The sequence below is a fragment of the Diceros bicornis genome, chromosome 21 (genome assembly GCF_020826845.1).
Source record: "Diceros bicornis minor isolate mBicDic1 chromosome 21, mDicBic1.mat.cur, whole genome shotgun sequence".
NCBI classification, from domain to species: domain Eukaryota; kingdom Metazoa; phylum Chordata; class Mammalia; order Perissodactyla; family Rhinocerotidae; genus Diceros; species Diceros bicornis.
This window is the reverse complement of record NC_080760.1, coordinates 49,295,921-49,318,178: the sequence shown is the minus strand read 5'-3', so window position 1 is coordinate 49,318,178 and position 22,258 is coordinate 49,295,921. Positions and strand designations below refer to the sequence as shown.

General features: G+C 39.6%; 1 protein-coding gene across 2 annotated transcripts in view; it reads right to left on the bottom strand.

The window, feature by feature from the left end:
- KHDRBS3 (KH RNA binding domain containing, signal transduction associated 3) overlaps positions 1-22,258 on the bottom strand; it is a 183,124-nt gene that overhangs the window by 40,957 nt on the left and 119,909 nt on the right. Inside the window, exon 6 of one of the 2 annotated variants that reach the window (XM_058564980.1) lies at positions 21,128-21,323. The exons of the other annotated variant lie outside the window; for it this stretch is intronic. Within the exon in view, the coding sequence (XP_058420963.1) occupies positions 21,128-21,323 (196 nt within the window). The remainder of the gene's footprint in view (positions 1-21,127; positions 21,324-22,258) is intronic. 2 annotated transcript variants of the gene reach the window in all.

The window sequence follows — 22,258 nt, the reverse complement described above, 5'->3', positions numbered from 1 at the left end:
GCTGTAAATCTTTGTGATCTTAGTCACCAGTTTCTTAGATATGCCAGCGAAAGCACAGACAACCACAGAAATATAGACAAAATGAGCTTCATCAAAACTAAAAACTTATGCATCAAAAGACACTAGAAAGAAAGTAAAAAGACAATCCACAAGACAGAAGAAAATATTTGCAAATCATATATCTGATAATGGTCTAATACTCAGAATATATAAGGAACTCGTACAACTCAACAGTAAAAAGAAAACCCAAAAAAGAGCAAAAGCCATTCTCCTAGTTCTACTGGGGACAGACTTCAAACTGAGCACATTCTGCAGATGTGATATCAGGCACACTACGGTTATTTTCAAAGTATTGTGGAATTCAAAAAGATCCAGAGAAATGAACATTCTATAAGATCAGATTAGATATGTTGCTCAATGACATTTACATCCATGAAAGTGTGACTGCGACCTTAAAACTGATTTATAAGTTTCTGAGCTTTGTCAACTACATAGTAACTTTGGGCTTACTGGTATTTAATATTTAAATAAGTCTGGAAATAACATCTAAGTATCTTGGAACATTGGTATTATCAATGCTAATTAATTTAATGATTACCACCAGACCTCTTGAAGTAGAGATATGTGGTCAAGGGGTAAGAGAAAGGGTCTGGAGTTGGACGGGCTTCTATAATTTACTATTAATGATTTTAGGCAGGCTAATTTACTTATCAGAATCTGTTTCTTTACCTGTAAAATGTGAATCCTTGTAAGTAGCTTGAAGGGATTAGAAATTATATATACACACATATGCATATATTCCAGCAAAATGCCGGACATGTATTAAGAACTTCATAAAAGACAGCTTGTATTGTTAACTATTACAGTAAAGCATTACCCATGCAGACCTCTCTCCTGAATTTCTAAGATGATACGACTCATAATGAAGAACATCAGAAGCCACTAGATGCAAGGATATGAGCCAAATGACTGGTTTTAAAGTAATTACCTTAGTTATTCTCTTTTAAAAAGCATCTACTAAATATTAGACCTCAATTCATTTGACTTAGCAAAACATAAATATCTAAATAGGAATTTACATTGTAATGCTTTCAATTTTGTAAAACAGTAATACATAGGGATGGTACTGTCTTTGTAGGAAATTAGGCTTATACAATATTCACATGATCACCTAAAAATTTTAAATGTTTTTTCACAAAGGAAGAACTGAATATTTGTTGAAGAGCTATGTGTCCAGTACTTAGGACACAAGATATACTAGAATATAAAATGAATACTCATTAAATAGGGGCAGAGGAAGAATCAAAGTCAAGAATACAGTTAGAACACAATATGCAAGGCATAGTGTTCCTCATAGTAGCTAAAGGCAGATTACTAATCTGGCTATGATCTTCCAATGACCAAGGCAAGGAGGAGAAAGCTATCAGACTAGACACATGCAAAAAAGAAAATTGAGATGAATTTAGTTATGAGGAAAGTATCATAATGCAGACATTACTAAGAATTCTGGTGAATGAATAAATAAAAGAAGCAGGTATTCCTGAGGAAAGGAGTAATCTTATTAAATTAAAAAATCCCTTCCCTTAGCACCTCCCCTGTGCCTGGCTCTCTGCTAGACATCACGGATGGAAAAGAAGTGCCACAGTCTAGTGGGGACACTGGCACGAGGTAGAGGGGGAGAGATGAGAGACAACTAACCAGAGGCCTGTCAAATGATGCAGCAAAGGTGAGCATCGAGGTGCCACAGGATAGCCCAACCGGGACAAGGTAAGGGAAGGAAGTTTCCCTGAAGTGTTGAAGCTAGAACTTAGTTTCAAAGCAGAGAAAAGCAAAAGTAGACAGGAAAATTCGTTAACTATAAAAATCAGGCAGAATGAATAGCAGGTGCAAAACAATGGAGGTTTAGACATGAGAACCCTCTCATTCCAGGAATCAAATTGCTTGTTGTTGGTACCTGGTAGGATGCAAATGGAAGAGGGGACAGCAGTGAAACTGAGAAACTCATAACCCGGATTAAGAATGATCAAGTTGAGGAGTGGCATGCACGATCCACTCTGCGTTTTAGAAATCTCTCTCGGGCAACAGTGTGTGAGCATGGAACAGCAAGGGAGATTCAGGAAGTCTAGACTTGCAAGTAGATCATTGTACTGTGCCTAGTTGGGCAAAATGTGGAGCTCATGGTTTCTTTAGTAATTTGTTAGTGGCTTGAAAAGAATATGGTTCACCCAGTGAAGAATTCTATTTCTACGCTTATTTAAAGAATCAAGATTGTAAATGACTGGAACTTTCTTAAATAACTAAAATGTTAAGTACTATACTGTTTTACCCTACAGTTACGTCATTCATTCCTTGTTCAATTATTCTGTCAGATATTACAGTGCTAGCAATTTACTTGAATTTTCAAATTGTTTAGATCACTGAATTGACTTCCATATTTACACTGAAGATTTGAAGATTCAATTTGCAATTCTCACACGATTCTCTTCGTGATTTCACAGCTGGATTTGGCCATGGGGGTGCAACTCCTCCCATTACAAGTATGCTTTGTTCAATGGATGACACTTGAAAAATATAGGGAAGCATAAAGAACATTTGGACAAGAAACTCAGTGTGACTGTAAATAAATGTCTACATTTTTAGGAAGGAGTAGAGGGAAGTCTTGTTGATCATCTGCTATTTTATTGCAAGGTAGGAGATGAGGTCATTGGCTGAGAACAGTAGAGTAGGGTAAGAGGAGGAAGGACAGGGGGTGGTGGAGCTGGTAAGAGCCTCTGAACGGGAGGCTTCTTGTCTGAGGACTGGGGGATCTGAGCTGTAGCAGTCTTCTCTTTTTTTAATGCTCCTATCTTCCAGTGTTCCAACTACTGGTCGCTTGTTTTCCATATTTATATAATTTGATATTATGAAATCCTCTTTAGATTTTTCCGAGGATAGAGTAGGAATTTTAAAAAATAGTGAATGCGTTATTTGTTACAAGTTAACATATAACTGAGTGGGAATCATATTAACTGAGTGGGAATCATAAATCTAGTATGGAAGGAGTTGTTGCAGATTTAGTTCAATTGCACAGCTAAGCCTAGAATCTGCTTTTTAAAAGCTTGCCAGAACCTGGAATAGGGAACTCACTACTTTTCTGTTACCAGTGCTCAGATATGTCAAACAATGTTCTTTACACTTGGAATCTTTGCATAACTTCTTGCATTTCTATATTTTCTCCTAGAGAACACTCCTTTATAACACGGCCCCAGTCTACACGTCAGCCTCATTTTTACCATGTGTCCTGTGCTTCGAATGCAATAATTACTTCCAGTTCACGTGCTGTTCCCTGCAAGTCTCTGTGCCTGCCCTCTGTGCCTAGTGACTTTTCTAATATGAAGCTCAAATGTGCCTCCTCTTCTGTTATATCTTTTCAGTCCCTGTGTCTGTCATATCTGTGTTATGCCAACAATGGACCTACTGCATATACTTCTCTCACTGTATAGAAATGATTGGCTTTTGGCCTCACCGACCATAATGAACACGGACCGTCTTACTTACTCTTTTACACAGAGAACTAACAGTGCCTGGAACTTAGGGAGGACGACTCAATAAACGTTTACTAGATGGCTGGGTTGACTGCCCCCGGAGGGAAAGCCACATTCCTCTCCCACTTAGTCCTCTCACCTGCCCTGCGTTTGCCCAAGCTTGTCTGTGTCTCCAGAGCCATTCCTCGGATGACCCAACGAGAGGAAACTGGGCATATAACCCTGTTTATTCTAAGCAACCTAATGAATTTCCTCTGGAAGAAGCTTAATAGAGCTCCCTTACATTGTTAAAATGCACTGCAAAGATGTTTTATCCCCTTCCTTGCCCTTTTAAAATGGGGTCCTGCACCTGTGAGTGAGACAGTACTGGAGATACATAGCTCTCATAAAACGCTAAGAAGCCATTAGTCTACAACCTCTGACGGCACTCTTGTCTGGGAACTCAATGCCTCTCCCTTTACTATCCCACTATCATTCCACCTGGTCAGTAAATCTTGATTTTTTATCTCCTAAATCTCTCTCATACCCATTCTTTCTCTACATTCCCAATGTGACTGCAATAGAATTCAGAATTTTTCCACTGAACTAGTACAATATTCTAACTCACCTTCCTGGCTTCCTAGTGCTTCCTTATCTAAACCTTCCTCCAGAATTATCTATTAAATTGCTAATCTGAGCTTGCTGCTTCCCTGCTTAAATCTCCACTCCTGTCTCCTGGTTCCTAGAAGAGAAGGAAGGAATCTCTAAGCCTCTCATAGTCTTGCCTTAGCAACCCACCTAGGGACAGTGCATTGCATGCGTCAGCACCGCGGATGGGCCCTGAAGAAGCTTCGCTGTTTCATGCTGTAATTTCTCCACACACGTCGTTCCCTCTGACATCATCTTTTAGGTCTTCCACCAGAAGACTCCAGACTGAATTATCGCTCCCTCCTTTGTGCCTCCATAATAACTGATAACTTGCAAATACACCATGTCCGTAATTATTTCTCTGCCTCCTTTCTCTCCCATTCGTCTGCAAGGTCCTTAAGGGTAAGGCCCAGGCCTTGTTCTGTATTCTCAACGTCTGGCACATAGGAGGCATGCAGTGATATTTGTTGAATGAATGAATGAATGAAGGAAATAACTAATTAAAGACCACACGGCAGGAAATATAGCAACAGCTTCTTTAAGATGAATGCAAATAGAGGAGCTATGGTAGAATAAATAGCAATATTTATTAAAATATTGTAAAGTTTGATAATGAGACCTCACCTAAATTCTTTTCTGTCAAACATTGTCTTATGTTCCCTGCTCTAAGCAAAAAATTCCCTGTAAAATTCTGTATTCTATTTCTGAAAGTCAGAAAAAAATTATTAAAAATAGTGAACAAACATGGACAAGAAATAAATGTATATGAATATACATTCTTGCCTCATTAAAAAAGACTTGCTTATTCATCAAGCTCCACTTCTGAGTTTTCATCTTCAATAAGGAAGACGTGTAAATGGAATTTAAGTGATGGGTGACCTAGACTCTTGGTACACGCCAGGGCTACCTTCAGTAAGGGGACCATGTTCTAACACAGGTGGAGATTCATCATCTGCCATTCCCGACCTATAAAACTCTACCAACACACAGCCAAATACCAAAGACATCTTGCTTTGAAAAGAAGAGATTTTCCAGGATAAAGGAAACAGCATGACCTGTTTAATTCTATTTCTGTCACTGCAAAATCAAGCATAACATTTAAGCTGGGAAAAATCACTTTAAACAGACAGAGAATTTACAAAAGACAGTGATTTTAAAAATAATGTTTCAGTTTTGAGTCCTTTTAAAAGGAAACGATTACGCTACGTGACACCTCACATTAATTAGGGTGCTATCTGGTCATTTCAAAATGGAAAAAGTTTTCATATATAATACAGTGTTAAATCTAGTCTTATAATGATTAATTTGAATTTATAAAATCAGATTAGGAAAAAACAGTCTTTTGAGAAGTTCATTTTTGCTGGGGGGCTCTGAGTAATAATATCCTTGTCGAGTATCACCAATGATGATGCACACATCACATAACCAAGTTATTTTATAATTAAAGACAAATCACAATATTAATAATAATTCTAAAAAAGAATCTTTCCCATAATCATTTAAATAAAATCATTAATTCAACAATCAAATCACATCCCCACGCATTTATTTTACGGCTGTGAGGAATACATTATGCAGCGTCCAGATTCATACAACTTCTTCATATCAGTCTTTGGAGTTTGATGCCTGTGTTCAAATTCCAGCTCTGCTTCTTATTAGCTGTGTGGCTTTGAGGAAATCACCTAACCTCCCTGAACCTCAATTTTATAATCTGCCAGATGGGAATCATGATTCATGTCCTGGCTATTCCCAATGGCTGTGGGAGGATTAACCAAAAAAATATTATGAAAGCTGTTTGGTACAGTTCTTGCCCAATAAAGGTAGTTTCATTCTATTTAAGACCTATTCCCTTTAACATTCTCAAGCTATTAGGCCAGAGAAACATCAGAGCTATCGAAGTATTTGTCTTTTGTAGAAAGTGATAAATTCTTAAAACTTAGTCTACACTGCGATGTCTGCATTTCCATTCTGCAAATACTACCAAATTAACCACTGTGGTTTTTAGATAAAGTGGCTGACCAAGATTAGCTGTGATTCTACCCACATCTCAACAGAGCTTTTAAAAACACATCAATGTCAATTATTCATAGAATGTCTTCTCTTCTCTCAGTTCATATCTGAGAGAGAATTAGATTTGTTTGAATTTGACAAGGTATTCAAAAAATATAATAAAGGAAAATGAAATAACAAAGAAGTTAACCCAGAAATCCCATGAGCAAGGGAAGAGAAAACCGTAAATGGAAAAATTAAAGAAAACAGAAATAAAAAAGAAATCTCACAAAGGTGCGAAAAAAGGGAATAACTAAATTTTATTAAGCCCACATTATGTACTACATTATGCTAAAGATTTGTATATCCATTTTCCCATGTTTTCTGGGAGGTGGACATTGTTAAATGCCCGCTGTGTGTCAGGCACTGTCCTAAGCACAGGGGATACAGTGCTGAGCAGAAGAAAGAGAACAAACATCTGTCCTCATGGGGGTTACACTCCAGTGGGGAGGCAGATAGACAAAACCGGCCAGCACACATACAGCATGTTACACAGTGCGAGTGTGGGCGAGGCCTGAGATCTTACAGTGGACAGGGGAGTCCTTACAGAGGAGACTTCGCAGACAAACGTGAAAGAAGTAAGGGAGCTGGTTATGCAGACTTCTTGTGGGGGGGTGGGTATATTTCAGGCAGAATGAAGAGCAAGAACAAAGGTCATGAGGTAGGGAGGGCACAGTGGAGGGAGCCGGGGGAGAAGTACAGGAGCCAGCTCGCCTGGGGCCTTGGGGCTTGAGTGGCAGAGGCGGCCAGCGGAGGCTTTTATGCCCTGTGATTTTCTGCACTGCCCAGGTTTTCGACTTTCTGCTTCAACAACCTAACTTCCAGTATACTATTTTCCTTCATATGCATCTAATCTGCTATTAAAACCATTTATTGGGGCCGGCCCGGTGGCACAAGCGATTAAGTGCACGCGCTCTGCTGTGGCACCCCGGGGTTTGCAGGTTCGGATCCCGGCGTGCACCAACGCACCGCTTGTGAAGCCACGCTGTGGCGGCGTCCCATATAAAGTAGAGGAAGATGGGCATGGATGTTAGCCCAGGGTCAGTCTTCCTCAGCAAAAAAAGAGGAGGATTAGCAGATGTTAGCTCAGGGCCAATCTTCCTCACAAAAAACAAAACAAAAGAAAAAAAAACCCATTTTAGTTTTTACGATATTTTTCAGTTCTAGAATATCTCCGTTTTCTATATTTTTGAGTTCTCTGCTTAAATCATCTATCTTATGTTTTAATTCCTTGATTATAATGAGCATAGTTATTTTAAAGTTTGTGTCTGACACTTGAATCTACTGGGTCAATTTCTATTATTTCTTTAGTTTTTTATTATGGTGGCTGCTTGTACGCCTGTCATTTTTGATTGAGTACTTGCAATTATTTATGAAAAATTACATAAATAATTTAAGGCCCATGCTGCTATATTTCTCCAGAGAGAATTTATATTTGCTTTTGGTGGAAAGATAGGAGAATTAGAAATTCCAGCTTAACCTTAGTTCCACAAAGGACTGGATGATTAGAAAGCCTTCCTCTGGAGTATAGCTTTTCTGGGTTCCAATCCAAAACCTAGGAGATTTATCAGACCCCATCACCCAAATTTAGCGGGGGGGGGGGGGTTTAAACTCCAACTTTTTTGTAAACTTCCCAAGCTCTGCACCTCTTTTAAGGCTCAATTCAGCTTCTCATCTAACTCTTCAGGAATTGGCAGAAACCCTCACAGCCTTTCTCATCCAGGGTTCCACCAGAGAATGAAGACTGATGCCCTAGAGCACCTACTGTATACAAAATGAATTTACTTCTCTTCTACACATCTAGAAGGATAGTAGTTTTGTACCATCCTTGGGACAGCTGAGGAAATCATCACTCAAATCATTTTCTACCTTCTGTGATTCAGATGGAATAACTCCCGCTGAGAAAGGCTGCCCCACGGGCTTCATCTGCCTTGTTTACTACGAGGTCCCCAGTGCCTGGCATGAGTCCACATTCAATAAATACTCTCTGAGTGAATGAATGAATGAATGACAGTAATGGATTTATACTGGTTCACTCATTCTTCCAAGTGTTCTTCCTTGAGAAGAATGACCTCTATCTGAAAGGTGACTGGCCAGAAGAGAGATGCCAAGTGTCTCTAGTACCACTGTGAAGGAGAAAGGGTTCCTGGCCCACCAGAAGGCACAGCTAACTCACAGTGCAGAGGTTTCTCTACAATGAAAATATAGCCACGAGACTGTCAGAGTTCATAACGTTAGCACTAATACTACTCGTTGCTCAGCTTCTAGACTCACCAGAAACGTTCTGATTATCACTTGGTCTAATAGCAGACCTGCTTGAAGGAAGACGTCCTGTTCTGTCATAAACAAGAGTATCGGGTCTGTCTAGTACAATGTTCTCAATACACAAATTGATTATAGTTTTAAACTTTGTAATCCCATAAAATAAGTCATAAAAAGGTACAAATCCTAAGTGCACAGCTTAGTGAATTTTCACCAAGTAAGCACAGCTACGTGACCAGCGGCCAGATTAAGAAACGGAGCATCAACCGTCCCCCAGCAACTCTCCTTGTGCCCATCCTCAGTTACTATCTCCCCCCAAAAGTAACCACTATCCTGATTTTCAACACCATTGATGAGGTTTACTTGGTTGAGCTTTCTACAAATGGAATCAGAGTAGCGACTCCTTTGTGCCAGGTTTCTTTCACTTAGCACTGTGTGTGTGAGATTCGTCCACGTTGTTATACGTGGCAACAGTCGGTTCCTTTTCGCTACTCGGCAGTATTGGTCTATAAGATTACACTACAACTTGTTTATGCACTCTTGTGGGGACAGGAATTTGCCTCTTTCTGGTTTTGCCTACATGTTCTTACACAGCCTCCTGGAGCATCCGTGTGCGCATCTCTGGGAGCAGCTCCCAGGAGCAGGAGTGCTGCGTCACGGGGCAGCACGTGTTCGGCTTCATCAGGTGGTGCCGAACGTTTGTTCGAAGTAGTTGTACCAATGTGCACTCCTACAGCAGCAGATGAGAGTCCTGCTGCCCCTCATTCTAGCTAACACTTGACATTTTCTTTTTAATTTTAATCACTCTGGCAGGTGTGAGTACGTTGGATATTATGCCTTTCATATACTAATGTCTGGGACAGAATTAGCAAGAGTCCTCCCTGAAAGACAGCACTATGTTGGTTAACTGAAGAATTAGATTTCTGAGCCAACAATAAAAATACTTATATACCACTTTTTATATGCCAGGCACTATTTTAAGTACTTTCCATATGTTAATTTATTTAATCTTCACAGCAATCCCATGACATAAGCACTAATATTTCCATTTACAGATTAGGAACTCAGACACAGAGCAGTTAAGCAACTTACCCAAGGCCACACAGCAATTAAAGGCACAGCAAGGATTTGAAACTAGTCAGTTTAGCTCCCAACTTTGCTTTTAACCACTGTGAAATACTGCCTGTTCCTATAAAACTGAAGGTCAGACCCTGTACCATACTGAACTCCCGAGGATAATGCCACACTATAAGGACATATCTAGATGGCCAGCTGATCCTCCATTTGCATCACCCAACATAACAATGTGGTTTTATTTTAAACTGCTTTAATCCTGAACTATCTACTAAGATTCCACGTCCTGTTATGTACCTCACACTATTGTACCTATAAACAAACTGAATAGAATACAAATAAAAGTATAAAGATGATAATAAACCTCATCAATAATATACCAGCCCCAAGCCTCTCCAGCTGTCCCTGCACCACTAACGCCTTCCAAGTGTCCAGACCTCTGAAGGTCATGTTGAGTCTTCACGGAGAGCCTTCTAGCTCTTCCTGTCTGGGTGCTGCCAGGGCCCTTTCCTGTTTGGTTTAAATGTTGTCTCCTCTAGAACATCCTTCCACATTCCATCAAGCAGTCAATCTTCCCTCTCTGGTCCTCCCTAAATATTATGTACATAAGTCAATTACAGGTGTTCTTATCCTGAAGTAACTGTGTTTTGTTTCTGTATCAAGAAATCAAACATTGATTATTTACTATATGCTGGGCCCTGTGGATAAAAAGCCATGGTCCTATCATCAATAACTTAAAATGTAATGAGAAACAATAAGACAAAGGAGTGATCACATTGCTCTAAGATAAGTAGCCTAAATAGGATGTACACATGGATTCACACAATAGAGAATGACCCCTGAAACATACAGGGGAATATGGAAGGATTCAAAGTGAAGGTGATAACCGTGTTCCTTCCTAGACTCTGATCTACTTGAAGGCAAGGACTGAGTTCTACGAATGTTATTAAATGCTCGAGGAAAAGATAAAACTAAGACAGTAGGTTCTTGTAGGAAATCTATCATAACAGAGGACTAATCTAGTAGTCCTCAAATTCCCCTCCCTGCCTCAGCGCTAATTCACCTGAGGGATATGACCACATCACAGTCGCTCAAATACAACCATCATCACTCAATTATAATTTGCCTCCATAATTGGACAAGCCTAATTATGGAGGCAAATTCTGCTTTCCATGCCTCAGTGACACTGTCATTGCAGAGTCCTTTATTCCCTACATACAGCACTTCTTTTGGTTGTTTTATTTAAAGTAAGGAGGAAAAAAAACCCCTCTGTATTCATAAATTTAAAATCTGAAATTATTTCCTACAGGTTTACATTTCTAAAGTGGGTCAACCTTTCAAGCAATTTAGGAACGAGATCGACTTGTGAGGCTCCTGATAGACATTTCAAGTAAATTGCATACTGCTCTTCTTCTTGCTTCTGGTAAAATGGATATAAAAAATTACAGAACCTTCATCTTTTTATCTAAAATAAAAAGGTGTCCCTAGGCTTTTCAATTCACATTTAAAACGCATTTTCATAAATAACCTTTTCACAATCTGTACTCTGTTTTAATTAAATTTCTCACTATGGAAAACAAGATAATTGAAGCAGTTTAGAGATTAGTTAACTGTCAAAAAATTATGCCAGTAGTCACTGTGCTGGGAAAAATTTGCCATTAGTACAACCCTCACCTGTACTAAAATCCCCAAACTAGTCATGTAATTAAAACTTCAGGTAAGCTCTCAAAAGAACGAGAAAAAGTATTTCACTGAGTCTTTACACAAAATCTACATTAAAGAATTACATGTACATTTAAAAAGTATATTTGGTTTTCCCTAAAGGCCTTCACTGATGTTCCTAGTGGTCAAAATTTCAGAAGGTTTATTATACAGCAAAAGCGGAAGTGGTGGTCCCTGTATGTCGTGTGACAGGGGAGGATACCGCTTATGGCAGTAGCAGCCTTCCTCTAGAGACAAGCGTCATCTTCTACAGCTTTAAGGAGCCACGATGCTGGAGGACACAGCAGGCAGAAAGGGCATGTCTGCTTGCAGAACACAAGGTTCAGATTTCTGCTCCCATTCAAAACGCTCTTCTCTGATAGAGTCAATGCACATGTCCTATGAGAAAATACCCATAGTAGTCGCAGGACTGTTAAAACCAATTACTACTTAATCATGCACCACTTGCTCTAAGTCTTGCATAGCAACCTTTATGTCTGAAGTGATGAAATAACTTTTCCCATTCATTTGTCAGTTTGTCTGTTTGCAAATACAGAGTTGTAATTTCAAATTAGACGACACTGACTTGTCCAGGTAGTACTGGGTCTTGGTTAAGAGCATGGGCTCTGGAGCAGACGGCTGGGATTTAACCCCTGACCAGCTGTGTGACTGATGAAAGGACTCTTCATGGTGGTATCTGAAGGATATAACAGATCCATGGAAAGAGCTGAGAAAAGTGCTTGTGAGGAAGTAAGGGCACATGAGTTTTATTACTTACTACAAGTGTGATTTGGGAAAAATTAGTTATCCTAAACTGTCTGGAGATTGCAATATTTACATCACAGGGCAGAAGTGAGGATTGAGTAAGATAATATAGGAAAAGTGCCCAGCACACTAATATGCTGCAAAACATAAACATCTAATAAATGGCAGCTGTATTTTCTTCTATCAACTTTAAAAAATTGAAGAAGGGGCCAGCCCGGTGGGGCAGCGATTAAGTGCACTACTTCGTGCAGCCTGAGGGTTCTCAGGTTCAGATCCCGGGGGGCGCGCACCGATGCACCGCTTGTCAAGCCATGCTGTGATGGCGTCCCATATAAAGTAGAGGAAGATGGGCCCGGATGTTAGCCCAAGGCCAATCTTCCACAGCAAAAAGAGGAGGACTGGCATTGGATGTTAGCTCAGGGCTGATCTTCCTCACAAAAAAAAAAAGTTGAAGAATATACCATTTCTCTGTGATTACTGAATCAGAAAAATACTAGAAGACCGCAACAAGAGTACACTGTTGTACAGTTTTGTGATGGTTTCCAAATGAAACCATCTGCTTCAGGAAGTGTCCTTACAAACACATAATAAAGCAATAACTTCTGACCTTAAGACTGAAGTTGATGATTTTACAAAGAAGCACCTAGAAAACTCTGGATCCTCTGCAGTCAGTAAGGCAGACCAGGTAAGGGCATCAGTTTGGAAAAAAGGTCCATGGCTAGGGCTGCCTTGTTATACAATGATGCCTCTAGCTCTGGTTCTTGTACTCTTTCCTCACTCATTTTCTCATTTCTTCCAGCTCATAACGTTATACAAGTTAGAATGCTGGGAACAAAGCTTTAGACCAGTGGATAGAGAATCTGGGATCCAATCTCAGTTTACCTACTTTTCATCCCCATAGGTCACTGGACAGTACGCACATCCTTGGACAGTGTGGGTTGGGTTATTTTCTTTATCTGTGGCTTAGTGACCATTATTCCTCCTGTGCAGATGAAGACATCCCCAACAGCACTCTTGTGCAGACTGGATGCAACAGGGTAAGGTAAAGTGCAGTAGTACAGTGTGCTCCACCACACATCAAAATCTCTTGTGGAACATTCAAACATGTGGATGCCCAGACCCTATCCCTACAAATTCTGACCAGAGGGTCTGGAGGGAAAAGCGCCTGGGTGCTATAGTTAGATGTACTTGGCTCTGCTACTTCATACCGTCCAACAGCCTCGAGGAGCCTCCATCTCCTCATTTAAAAACATGCTTAGCTAAGGCAGAGTGCAGGCTTCAGTGAAAGCCCTTCACGTGCCCGGCAGTCCTCGTCTGTCTCAAGTAGGCACTACCACATCACATGGAGTGATGTGAGGATAATTTCAGTCTGTTCAGTAAACATCTTATAGCTGGATAATCAGAGCATATCAAGTACCTGAGAGAGCTTTCATATTCTGATGAACTTGCATGACTTCATCTAGAATGCTCTACCATACTTAGTCTTAAAGGTGATTAACACATCAGCTCAGCCTCCAAAGTGTAGAATGATTGCACAACACTAAGATATCAAGGGATCTTAGTGAATGGTAAATACTTCCTATAAATACATCCTATGAATAGATGGCTGATGCAGTCATAATTAAATGAGTAAGAAAATAATATGATTAAAATTTCTAAGATAATTTTAGTTTATACATCCTGAATGGTGAGTCTGCATTTGAAAAAAAAAAATCTCATTTTAAAACATTTTTCAAAACTTGTGCTTTAGAATTCGAAGGACTCATAACCGCTCACACTGTTAGCTTGTTTCTCTCATTAAAATGTTTGCCTCATTTATTCTGTGACTTTCCTTTCAATATCAATATTTCTACTTGATGAAAATACAATTTCTTATTAGAAAAACCGTCTTTAGGGTGATAGTGGAAACCAAGTAAGCTTCAGAAAATGCTCAATTACAGAATTTCAAGTTGGAGAAGAGGTTGGGAGAGCACCTGGCCTAACCTCTGATTTGTTATGTAAAGTATGATCATATGCATTTTGGAGAGGAAGAAACTAAAAAGGTTAAATAATTTACCTAAGAAACAAATAGATGGTAATACTGACAACAAGGGGGTTTAGAAACCAAGTATTTTACCTCTTAGAATAATATTTTTTATTAAATTGCATTGTTTGTTTTTCCTATTTATCAGTTCACTAAATTAGCCGCATTACGTTTGCTAAAATTGGCTAAAGATGCTTAATTTCATCTCGCTAAGTATGTTTAACAGTGCACATGACACACGGAATGATGGAATTGAACTGGCATTAATAAAGGCGATCCTCCACATGCTTATTTAGTATCTCCAAAATGTCAGGCCCTTTGATAGGCTCTGAGAAAACTAAAATAAAATTTAAAAAAAGACAGTTCATGCCCTAAAGAAATCCACAGTCTAGTGAGGACAAGTAAGTAGACAGCGAGGTGGTGCCAAGTGCACCAAAGATGCTGCTGACTGTGCTTGATCAGAACCAGGAAGGTTTCACGACTGAAAAATAAAGAGTAACAAGAGTTGCCAGGAACAAAACAAGAAGAGGCACTCGAAGAGAACCAACAGCACATGCGACAGTGTCCAAGTCCCTGGTACATTTAAGGAACTGTACTAGGTATTGATGGAAATAAAACGATAATATGGGGAGAGCAGAGGGTTATGAGGCTGAACAGTCAGTCAGACAGAAAGACAGACAAGAAAGGCTTCAGATGTCACTTAGAAGAATCTCAGCTTTATCCTGCGAGACTGAGATCCTTCTAAAATTCTAAATTAGTTCTTACGCTCTAGGGCCAAGGGGGCAGCAGCATTATCAGACTTTAGATATTAGAAAGTACACCGGAAGTGGTATGAATTATATATTGCTAAAGAGAAGGGACCAGGGCCAGGCCAAGACTAAACGCAACGGTGTGACTAAGGAAGCTACGGCAATTGTCTAGATGTGAGTCTGTCCATCCGTCCGTCCATTCATCCATCCATCTAAATAATCAGCATTTATTGAATGACTACTATATGTTAGATGTAGGAATGAAAGAATGAACAAAGATTTAAAGTTAGTGAGAGGTCAGGCACAAAAACAAATATACAAACAAATAAGAGCAAATTTGAAAAGAGCAGCTGCTGCGAGAAGACGTAACCAGAGCACATGCTGTGGACACCGGGAGGTTGGCGAGAATACTTCCTGAGGAGGACAGGCATCTTAACTAAAGCAGCTGTGATGCAGATGAACTGGAGCTCCAACACTTATTTCCAAAGACATGAAAAGACCTGGGTTACTGCTTGAATCCAGGGAATGAAGAAGATGAACCAATGGGCCTGGGAGCCTGGGAGCCTGAGCACAGGCAGAGCCACTTACCCACCCAGGACTCGGGAAGAAACGAGGCCCTCCCCCCTGGCCCTTACCCCACCTTTCACAGTGTCGTGGGGCACGCAGGGAGAGCTGGACACAGGAAGGTGAGACCAGAGGGAGCTCAAGAGAGAGGCCAGAGTCAGCGATTCAGATACAGTGGTTATTAACAGATAAATGTTAGGTGAAAGGATGGAAATTGACAAGATTTTTCAGAGATAGTAAATAAAACTAACATATCGAGTGTTTGGGGAATGTGTATCTATTTAGATTGCATTTATTTTTTTTGTATGTGAAACCTAGAGCAATTTATCAAAAATGGTTTCACTTTAGAAATTCTTATGTAAATTGGGCTCTGCCAGGAAGCATCAAACATATCTTTCTGTGTGACTACACCAACATTTTGAATTGTTAAAGTGTTCTCATTGAATGTGTTCTGGCTTACACTAATTAATTTGTCAGTTATTTAATTATTTGGACAGTAAGTAAGGAATCAATGTCATTTTGGGAAAGAGGTACTTCTTGTTCTCAAAAAAGATGAGGAGTTACTGTAATTATGTCTAATTTTACTAAGTTAAAAGTGGAGCAGAAGGTCTCAATTTATACTTAAATGGTTGAAAACACATCCATTATCTGTTTTCTTCTTCTTTGGGAAAAAGCTAATCATGTTAAATTGCCTTATTTTCTTACAGTTATTCGTAAAAGACAAGCGTTCACTGAGAGAACGATCTGGTCTCACCGAGGGTTAGCCTATTCTGCTCAAATGGCTACTGTGTATGTTACATGTACTTCTGTAACAATCATCCTTTCACAGTCTAACACTTATTTCTAACAGATATTCTCAATGACACACACTCAGGGAATACTCTGTGACAGCGACTCTGCTGAAGAACAGTTGGCTTCTATGACATTATAAATGATCAAATATCTTCAACAACTCACCTCGAGAAAAATCAGTCAAATTTCAATATGGACATTTTGACAAGCAAATACCTTCAAATTATCAGGCTTTCTCACTTGGGCTAATAAAGCACGTTCTTATAACGGGCATACTATAACTACTTAATAAAAATAATTTTAACATATATACCATTAATTGAGTTTTTCTTGGGCCTAAAACTATACTGGAATACTTTCATTTTAGTATACATAATCTGAAGAATACTGAGTATTTTAAGAATTGAAATGTATGTTTTCTCAAGAAAGCAACAGTCGTGGCAGGATATGAAAGAAAGGATTTTATCCTCTTTTTTGTTTAAATAAGCAACTGATATGATTTCTTTTTGTCTTTCATTCTGGAGATAATGGCCTCGGATACCAAATGTTAAATGAAAGTTAAAATAAAAAGTAAATTGAATTGGTTAGATATAACCCAGCAAGTTCTATAGAAATAAAACATTTATCACTATGAATGTATTTCAACAAGATCTTTAAAAATTATATTTCTAAGTTGTAAAGGAATGACAAGCCTTTTTTAAGATATAGATGCTCTTAAAATTCTTAAATAGTGAAAATGCTATTTTTTATTTTTGCCAAAAGTGTAATAATAATGCTCTGTTTATTATTTTTTTAAATCCTAACCCCATCCCATTCTTCCTAACAGTTCTCAATTTCCATTTGCCTACTCCAGGTAGCTTAAAACCAGAGAATTATTCAAATGCAAGGGACGACAGAGGTTATTTAATTCAGTTTCCTATCATCCCTTTTATAGCACTCCTGAAGAGGGCCACGTGCAATATCTGCTTCGTTTTCTCCAAAGATGAGGAGATCTTATAATCTCAGCTAATAGGGCACTGTTTTTAATAAAGCACTGATTGTTCGAGATAGAATGCAGCCCTTGAATTTTGAATCCCGAATCTGCTTCTTTATCCCATGTGACTTTGAACAAGACATTTAACTTCCCCAACCTTAAATTCTCATTTTTACAACAGGATCATAATATCTCATTGAGTGGCTGTGAGAACAACATGACATCACACATATCAAAGTGCCTTGTCGGGAGTAGTTTCTCATTAAATATTACGTTCTTCTTGAAAGTTTATTCTTACACTGAGATGAGATTTACAATTTGTTACTCTGTTACCTTCAGGAGCTACACAGAGTTAATGTTATCTCTCTGTAACCCACAACTGCCCTCTGAGCACTAGAAGGCAAGAATAACTAAGGGAAGATCTTTTTTCAAATGCCAACCATCACACTTCCCGCCAGACTGTTACAATCATGACTTGGAAAAGATCAATGGTAACGTTCATTAGGAAAAATCATCAGGTCTACGCAGGGTTATCTAGTCCAATAAACATTTACTAAGTGCTTACAATGTGCCAGAAACTATGCTATTGGCTAGAGATTAAAGAAGTCTGTAATCTGCTGAGAAACAGACATATACTAACCAATGATTGTACTACCCAGCTATACGCTAATAATTAAGTTATATATAAATTGCTATGTGAATAAAAATGAAAAAACACACAGAAGGCATCTGGGGTGGGTTCTCCACAGGTGGCAATTTTAAAAAACTCAGTCTTGAGAATATTCATTCATTCATTCACTCATTCAGCAAACATTTATTAAAGACCTACTATGGGCCAGACGTTATACCAGGTGCTGGGAATATAATGGTGAATGGGGGTTGGGGGGGGAGGATCTCCACCCTCATGGAGTTTAGAATCTAATTTATGATTACTCCAGTGTAATGGAATAATTATTTTAATATATTCTAAGAATAACAACTTCAACTTTCCCACTTGCTACATAAATGAATAACCATTTTTTGGGGTTATAGAATCCTAGGCTTTTTAAGTTGGATATCTTATTGTATACCCACTCGATCTAAAATCCTAGAAACAAGCAAGCAAACAAAATAAAATTTTTTTTTAACTTTTTTACCCCCTTCTCATGCTGCAAAACTAAGCATGTTGTGAGAGTAATCTGTGCAAGGATTTCAAACAGTTAAGACCAACAGCCAATGTCTGGGCATATGCCAGAGACCGCAAAGCTGTATTAGAGGGGGTGGAAGTAGGAAATTCAATTAAAGCTGGGTCAGGGGAGGAAGATGAGGTCAAAAGAGCACAGCTGAGTGTCAGAGCTCCTGGAGGTGAGGTGAGGTGAGGTGAGGTGAGGTGTGGGCAAGGTGAGGTGGTGATTTCCTCATACCAGCTACCAAGAATGTTTGTTATGTGCAGTGTTCAACTACTGAAGCTTCCACTGTAACTGTGTGGAGGGCTTAAAAAATGCTAGGCTAAGTGGGGAAAAGCCTTGTTCTTGGTTATTAATTTTAATAAGCATTCCCAAGAATAACAGATACAAAATTAAGAGGGAAAGTTATAACACATAACCTAAACTCTTCATGACACTAATTCAACTTGGGGAAGCGAGTGTACTCATGATAGGATTTCTACTATACCACATAAAGCCTACTCACAAAGTACACAACCATTTTACGTGCACAAGAGTTGTACGAAGTTGAAGAAATTGCTAATGCTGCATTCCAGCCAAATTAAAACGAAGATGGCAAATGTGGCTGTCAGTTATTTGAAGGCAACACTGTGGTGCGGCAGAAAGACCTGTGCTGCAACTGCAGTCACAGAGACAGTCAGTGCCTGGGGAGCACTAGGTATGAGTGTGGGACTCAACAACGAGGCTGCCTTTCTCCTCCAGAGCTTTCAAACTCTTGTCTGCTCCTGAAGGTACACAAGTATTCTTCTACACGACCACTACGTCATCATCCATTGTAGTGGATCGAAATGGGACTAAATTAACTCTACAGAATACTTTTCAAATCAATTGTTTTAATGACTTTCCCATCATTTATCAACAAAATTCAGAGCTACAAACAGAAAAACCAAGTGCCTTGAATTTCTCTTCCTTTTACTCCCCTAAACTTTAACCTTTCAAGAAAATTTTATTTGTATTCATCTAATTTCATTCTAGACTCACCAGAGTCTACATGCTGAGACAAAGCATGTGTGTGTCTTGTTCACACAGTAGGAATTCAATCAATCTTTGCCGAGTGGAAAGATGAATTAATGCATGGAAAGGAGGCAACAGCTCTTTCTGAAACATGGATTGTGAAGCCAAAAAAGTTAAATACCATGCCTGACTGATACATATTTATGGTAGAGTGGGGTCCAGAATCCAGGTTTTCCAGACCCAGTGCCTCACAGTCACCCTAACACCAGCCAGAAACATCTACATTAATCTAAACCTAAGAGAACTCAAGGTGAGCCAAGGTAGAAATAAACAGACACTGGGCCTACCTAAAAGGAATTTAACAGTATCTCCTTTCCTTTATAGTCACTGCTATTCTCAGCATGTGTGGAAGAGCTCAAGGCATGATTATTATTGTCAGCCTGGTAAGAATATTAGGAAAGAGGAATACATCCAACTGTACAGAATACAAAGAGAAGAGACAGAGGCCACATCCTTCCCCAACTGAACAGCAAAATGGTGAAACTGTCTATTACAGAATTTATTTGTTAAATATAATTTACTGAGCTCCCAGTATGCACTCTCTGCCACGTATCAAAAGATAAAAGCTCTCCATGCTTGCTCGTCTGGAAGTCACAGTCTAGGAGGGAGGGAGACATGGAACGACTGTAGTAATCCTCAATAGGCCAGCTCTGACCTCCTCTGACTTTCCCTAGTATAGCTGACCTAAGCCTAGAAGGACAAACAGGAGAGAGACGAAGTGAGAAGAGAACTCTAGGCAGAGAACGCAGCGTGAGCAAAGGTCTGGAAGCCTAAGAGGACACAGCATATTCAGGGAATTACAAACAGTTCAGTATGTCTAGGACAAGGACTTGGGTCTTTCCAGTGGCTGCAGATGAAGCTGCAGAGGTTGTCTGTGGCCCAGGGGATTACTGCAACCTTCCAGACACTGTGCAAAGAGGTGCTGAGCCCCTAGCGAGAGATCTCCACTCAAGTAAAACACTAAACTCACTGGTTCTTCACTGTAGCCCTGCCACTGCTTTCCCTTCTTTGACGCCAGTTCACATACTCTTTCTTTAATACTCTCAGTGACTACCAGGAAACATCTACCTGCTACTTATAGTCTTCTTTTATGGTAAACTAGGAAGTTATAGTAAGAATCCCAGGGAATTCGTATTGTATTCTTGTTAAAGAATTCTTCCTCCCTTCCCCCTAGCCCAGTTTTCATGGTTATATCTTCTTTCAGTTTTCATGGTTATATTTTCTTTCTCCTATGTTAAGTAAGTCTATGAACCGTATCAAAGAATTATTGAACGGTAAATGGAAAAACTAGCTGATTTGCATTAACTTAAAAAATTGAGAACATTGTTTTCTTCATTGAAAAGAATTTCCACTAAGAATCCATATTCAGTGGCAGAGCTTAAGAGGAAACACTTAAGGGTAAAAACAGGTTGGTATATGTAGTCAATTATTTTTTATATGATTGAGTTACTCAGAGGCAACGTAGAGTGGAAGAGGAAAGAATGCTACGTTAAAATCCTGTAAGAGCTTGATAACATGTCTCCTTGACCCTGGTCTTGAACCTCCACACCACCCAAATTCATCTTCTATATCTTAGATTTAAGCTATTTTATGAACAAATTATTTTTTTTTCCATTTTTGGTACCTCTAGTACCAAGTACTTATTTAGCACTTAATAAATGTTTGCTGAACTCTGATGGGAATATTCAAGAACTAAAACAAAGTGAGGGAGTCTACGAGGGAGTCTACTTGGTCACAGCACCCAATGCTGTGTCTGGACTGGGTCAATCCGATCACCAAAGCTGTTGTGTGACACCTTCACTTACATAATCTCCATAAGTCTCTTGTGTTGGGGGTGGCGGTGGAGGTCTGTACCCAGTTGGGGGCACTCCTCTTGCTCTAGGAGTGAGCAGTCCTCTTCCCCGACTCACTGGCCCTCGAGTGGAAATGACTCCCCTAGAAGCTGGCGTCCCTCGTGGCACACCAACTCCAACTGGCCGGGCTGTGACTCCTCCCCTTCCCCTGCAAGCAAGAGGGTCAAATTAGCAATATATATCATGTTCTCTAACATTTCATTGTTCACATGCATTTATACTCAGAAAAATCAACACTGCATATTCTGTAAAAGGAAATAAGGAAACTACACGCAAAGTAAAACTTAAAGCAAATGAGAAACAGGTATCTACCAACAGGAAGTTAAGTCATTTAGGCACCTGGTCCAGCAACAATAAATATGGTAACATCAAAGAAATTAAGACTCAATTTCTGGCTAGGATACAGAGCAGAAAGCTATGGCATCTGGGAAGGCTGCATCCACCAAGGACTTCTCTACAATGCCATGCCAGGGTCACACCCAATCTTCACTCCAGCACTAGGATGTGGGCCTCACTTTGCTTGTCTATGGACAAGGAAACTGAGGCCTAGAGAGATCTTAAAATTGCCTGAGAACACACCGCTAGCAAAGCCAGGAACCAAAATATATGCCAGGGTTCCATGACAGAGAGAATAAAAGGAGCTTTCCCAAATAATGTATCAACTACATAGTAATTTAAAATACCATTCTTAAGTTAAATACAGATATTTTCTATTCATGTATTTCTTTCTTTCTTCTTTTTTTTTTTTTTGTGAGGAAGATCAGCCCTGAGCTAACATCTGATGCTAATCCTCTTTTTTGCTGAGGAAGACTACCCCTGGGCTAAGATCCGTGCCCATCTTCCTCCACTTTATATGGGACGCCGCCACAGCACGGCTCGACAAGTGGTGCGTTGGTGCATGCCCGGGATCCAAATCAGCGAACCCGGGGCTGCCGCACCGGAGCGCGCGCACTTAACTGCTCGCGCCACCGGGCCGGCCCCCACATTCACGTAAGGAAGGAGGCAGCCGTACCAAGAATAGTTCAACATAAGCAGAAACCTGAGAAAACGTGTAGGTCCTATGAGGAAATGAGGACAGAAAAA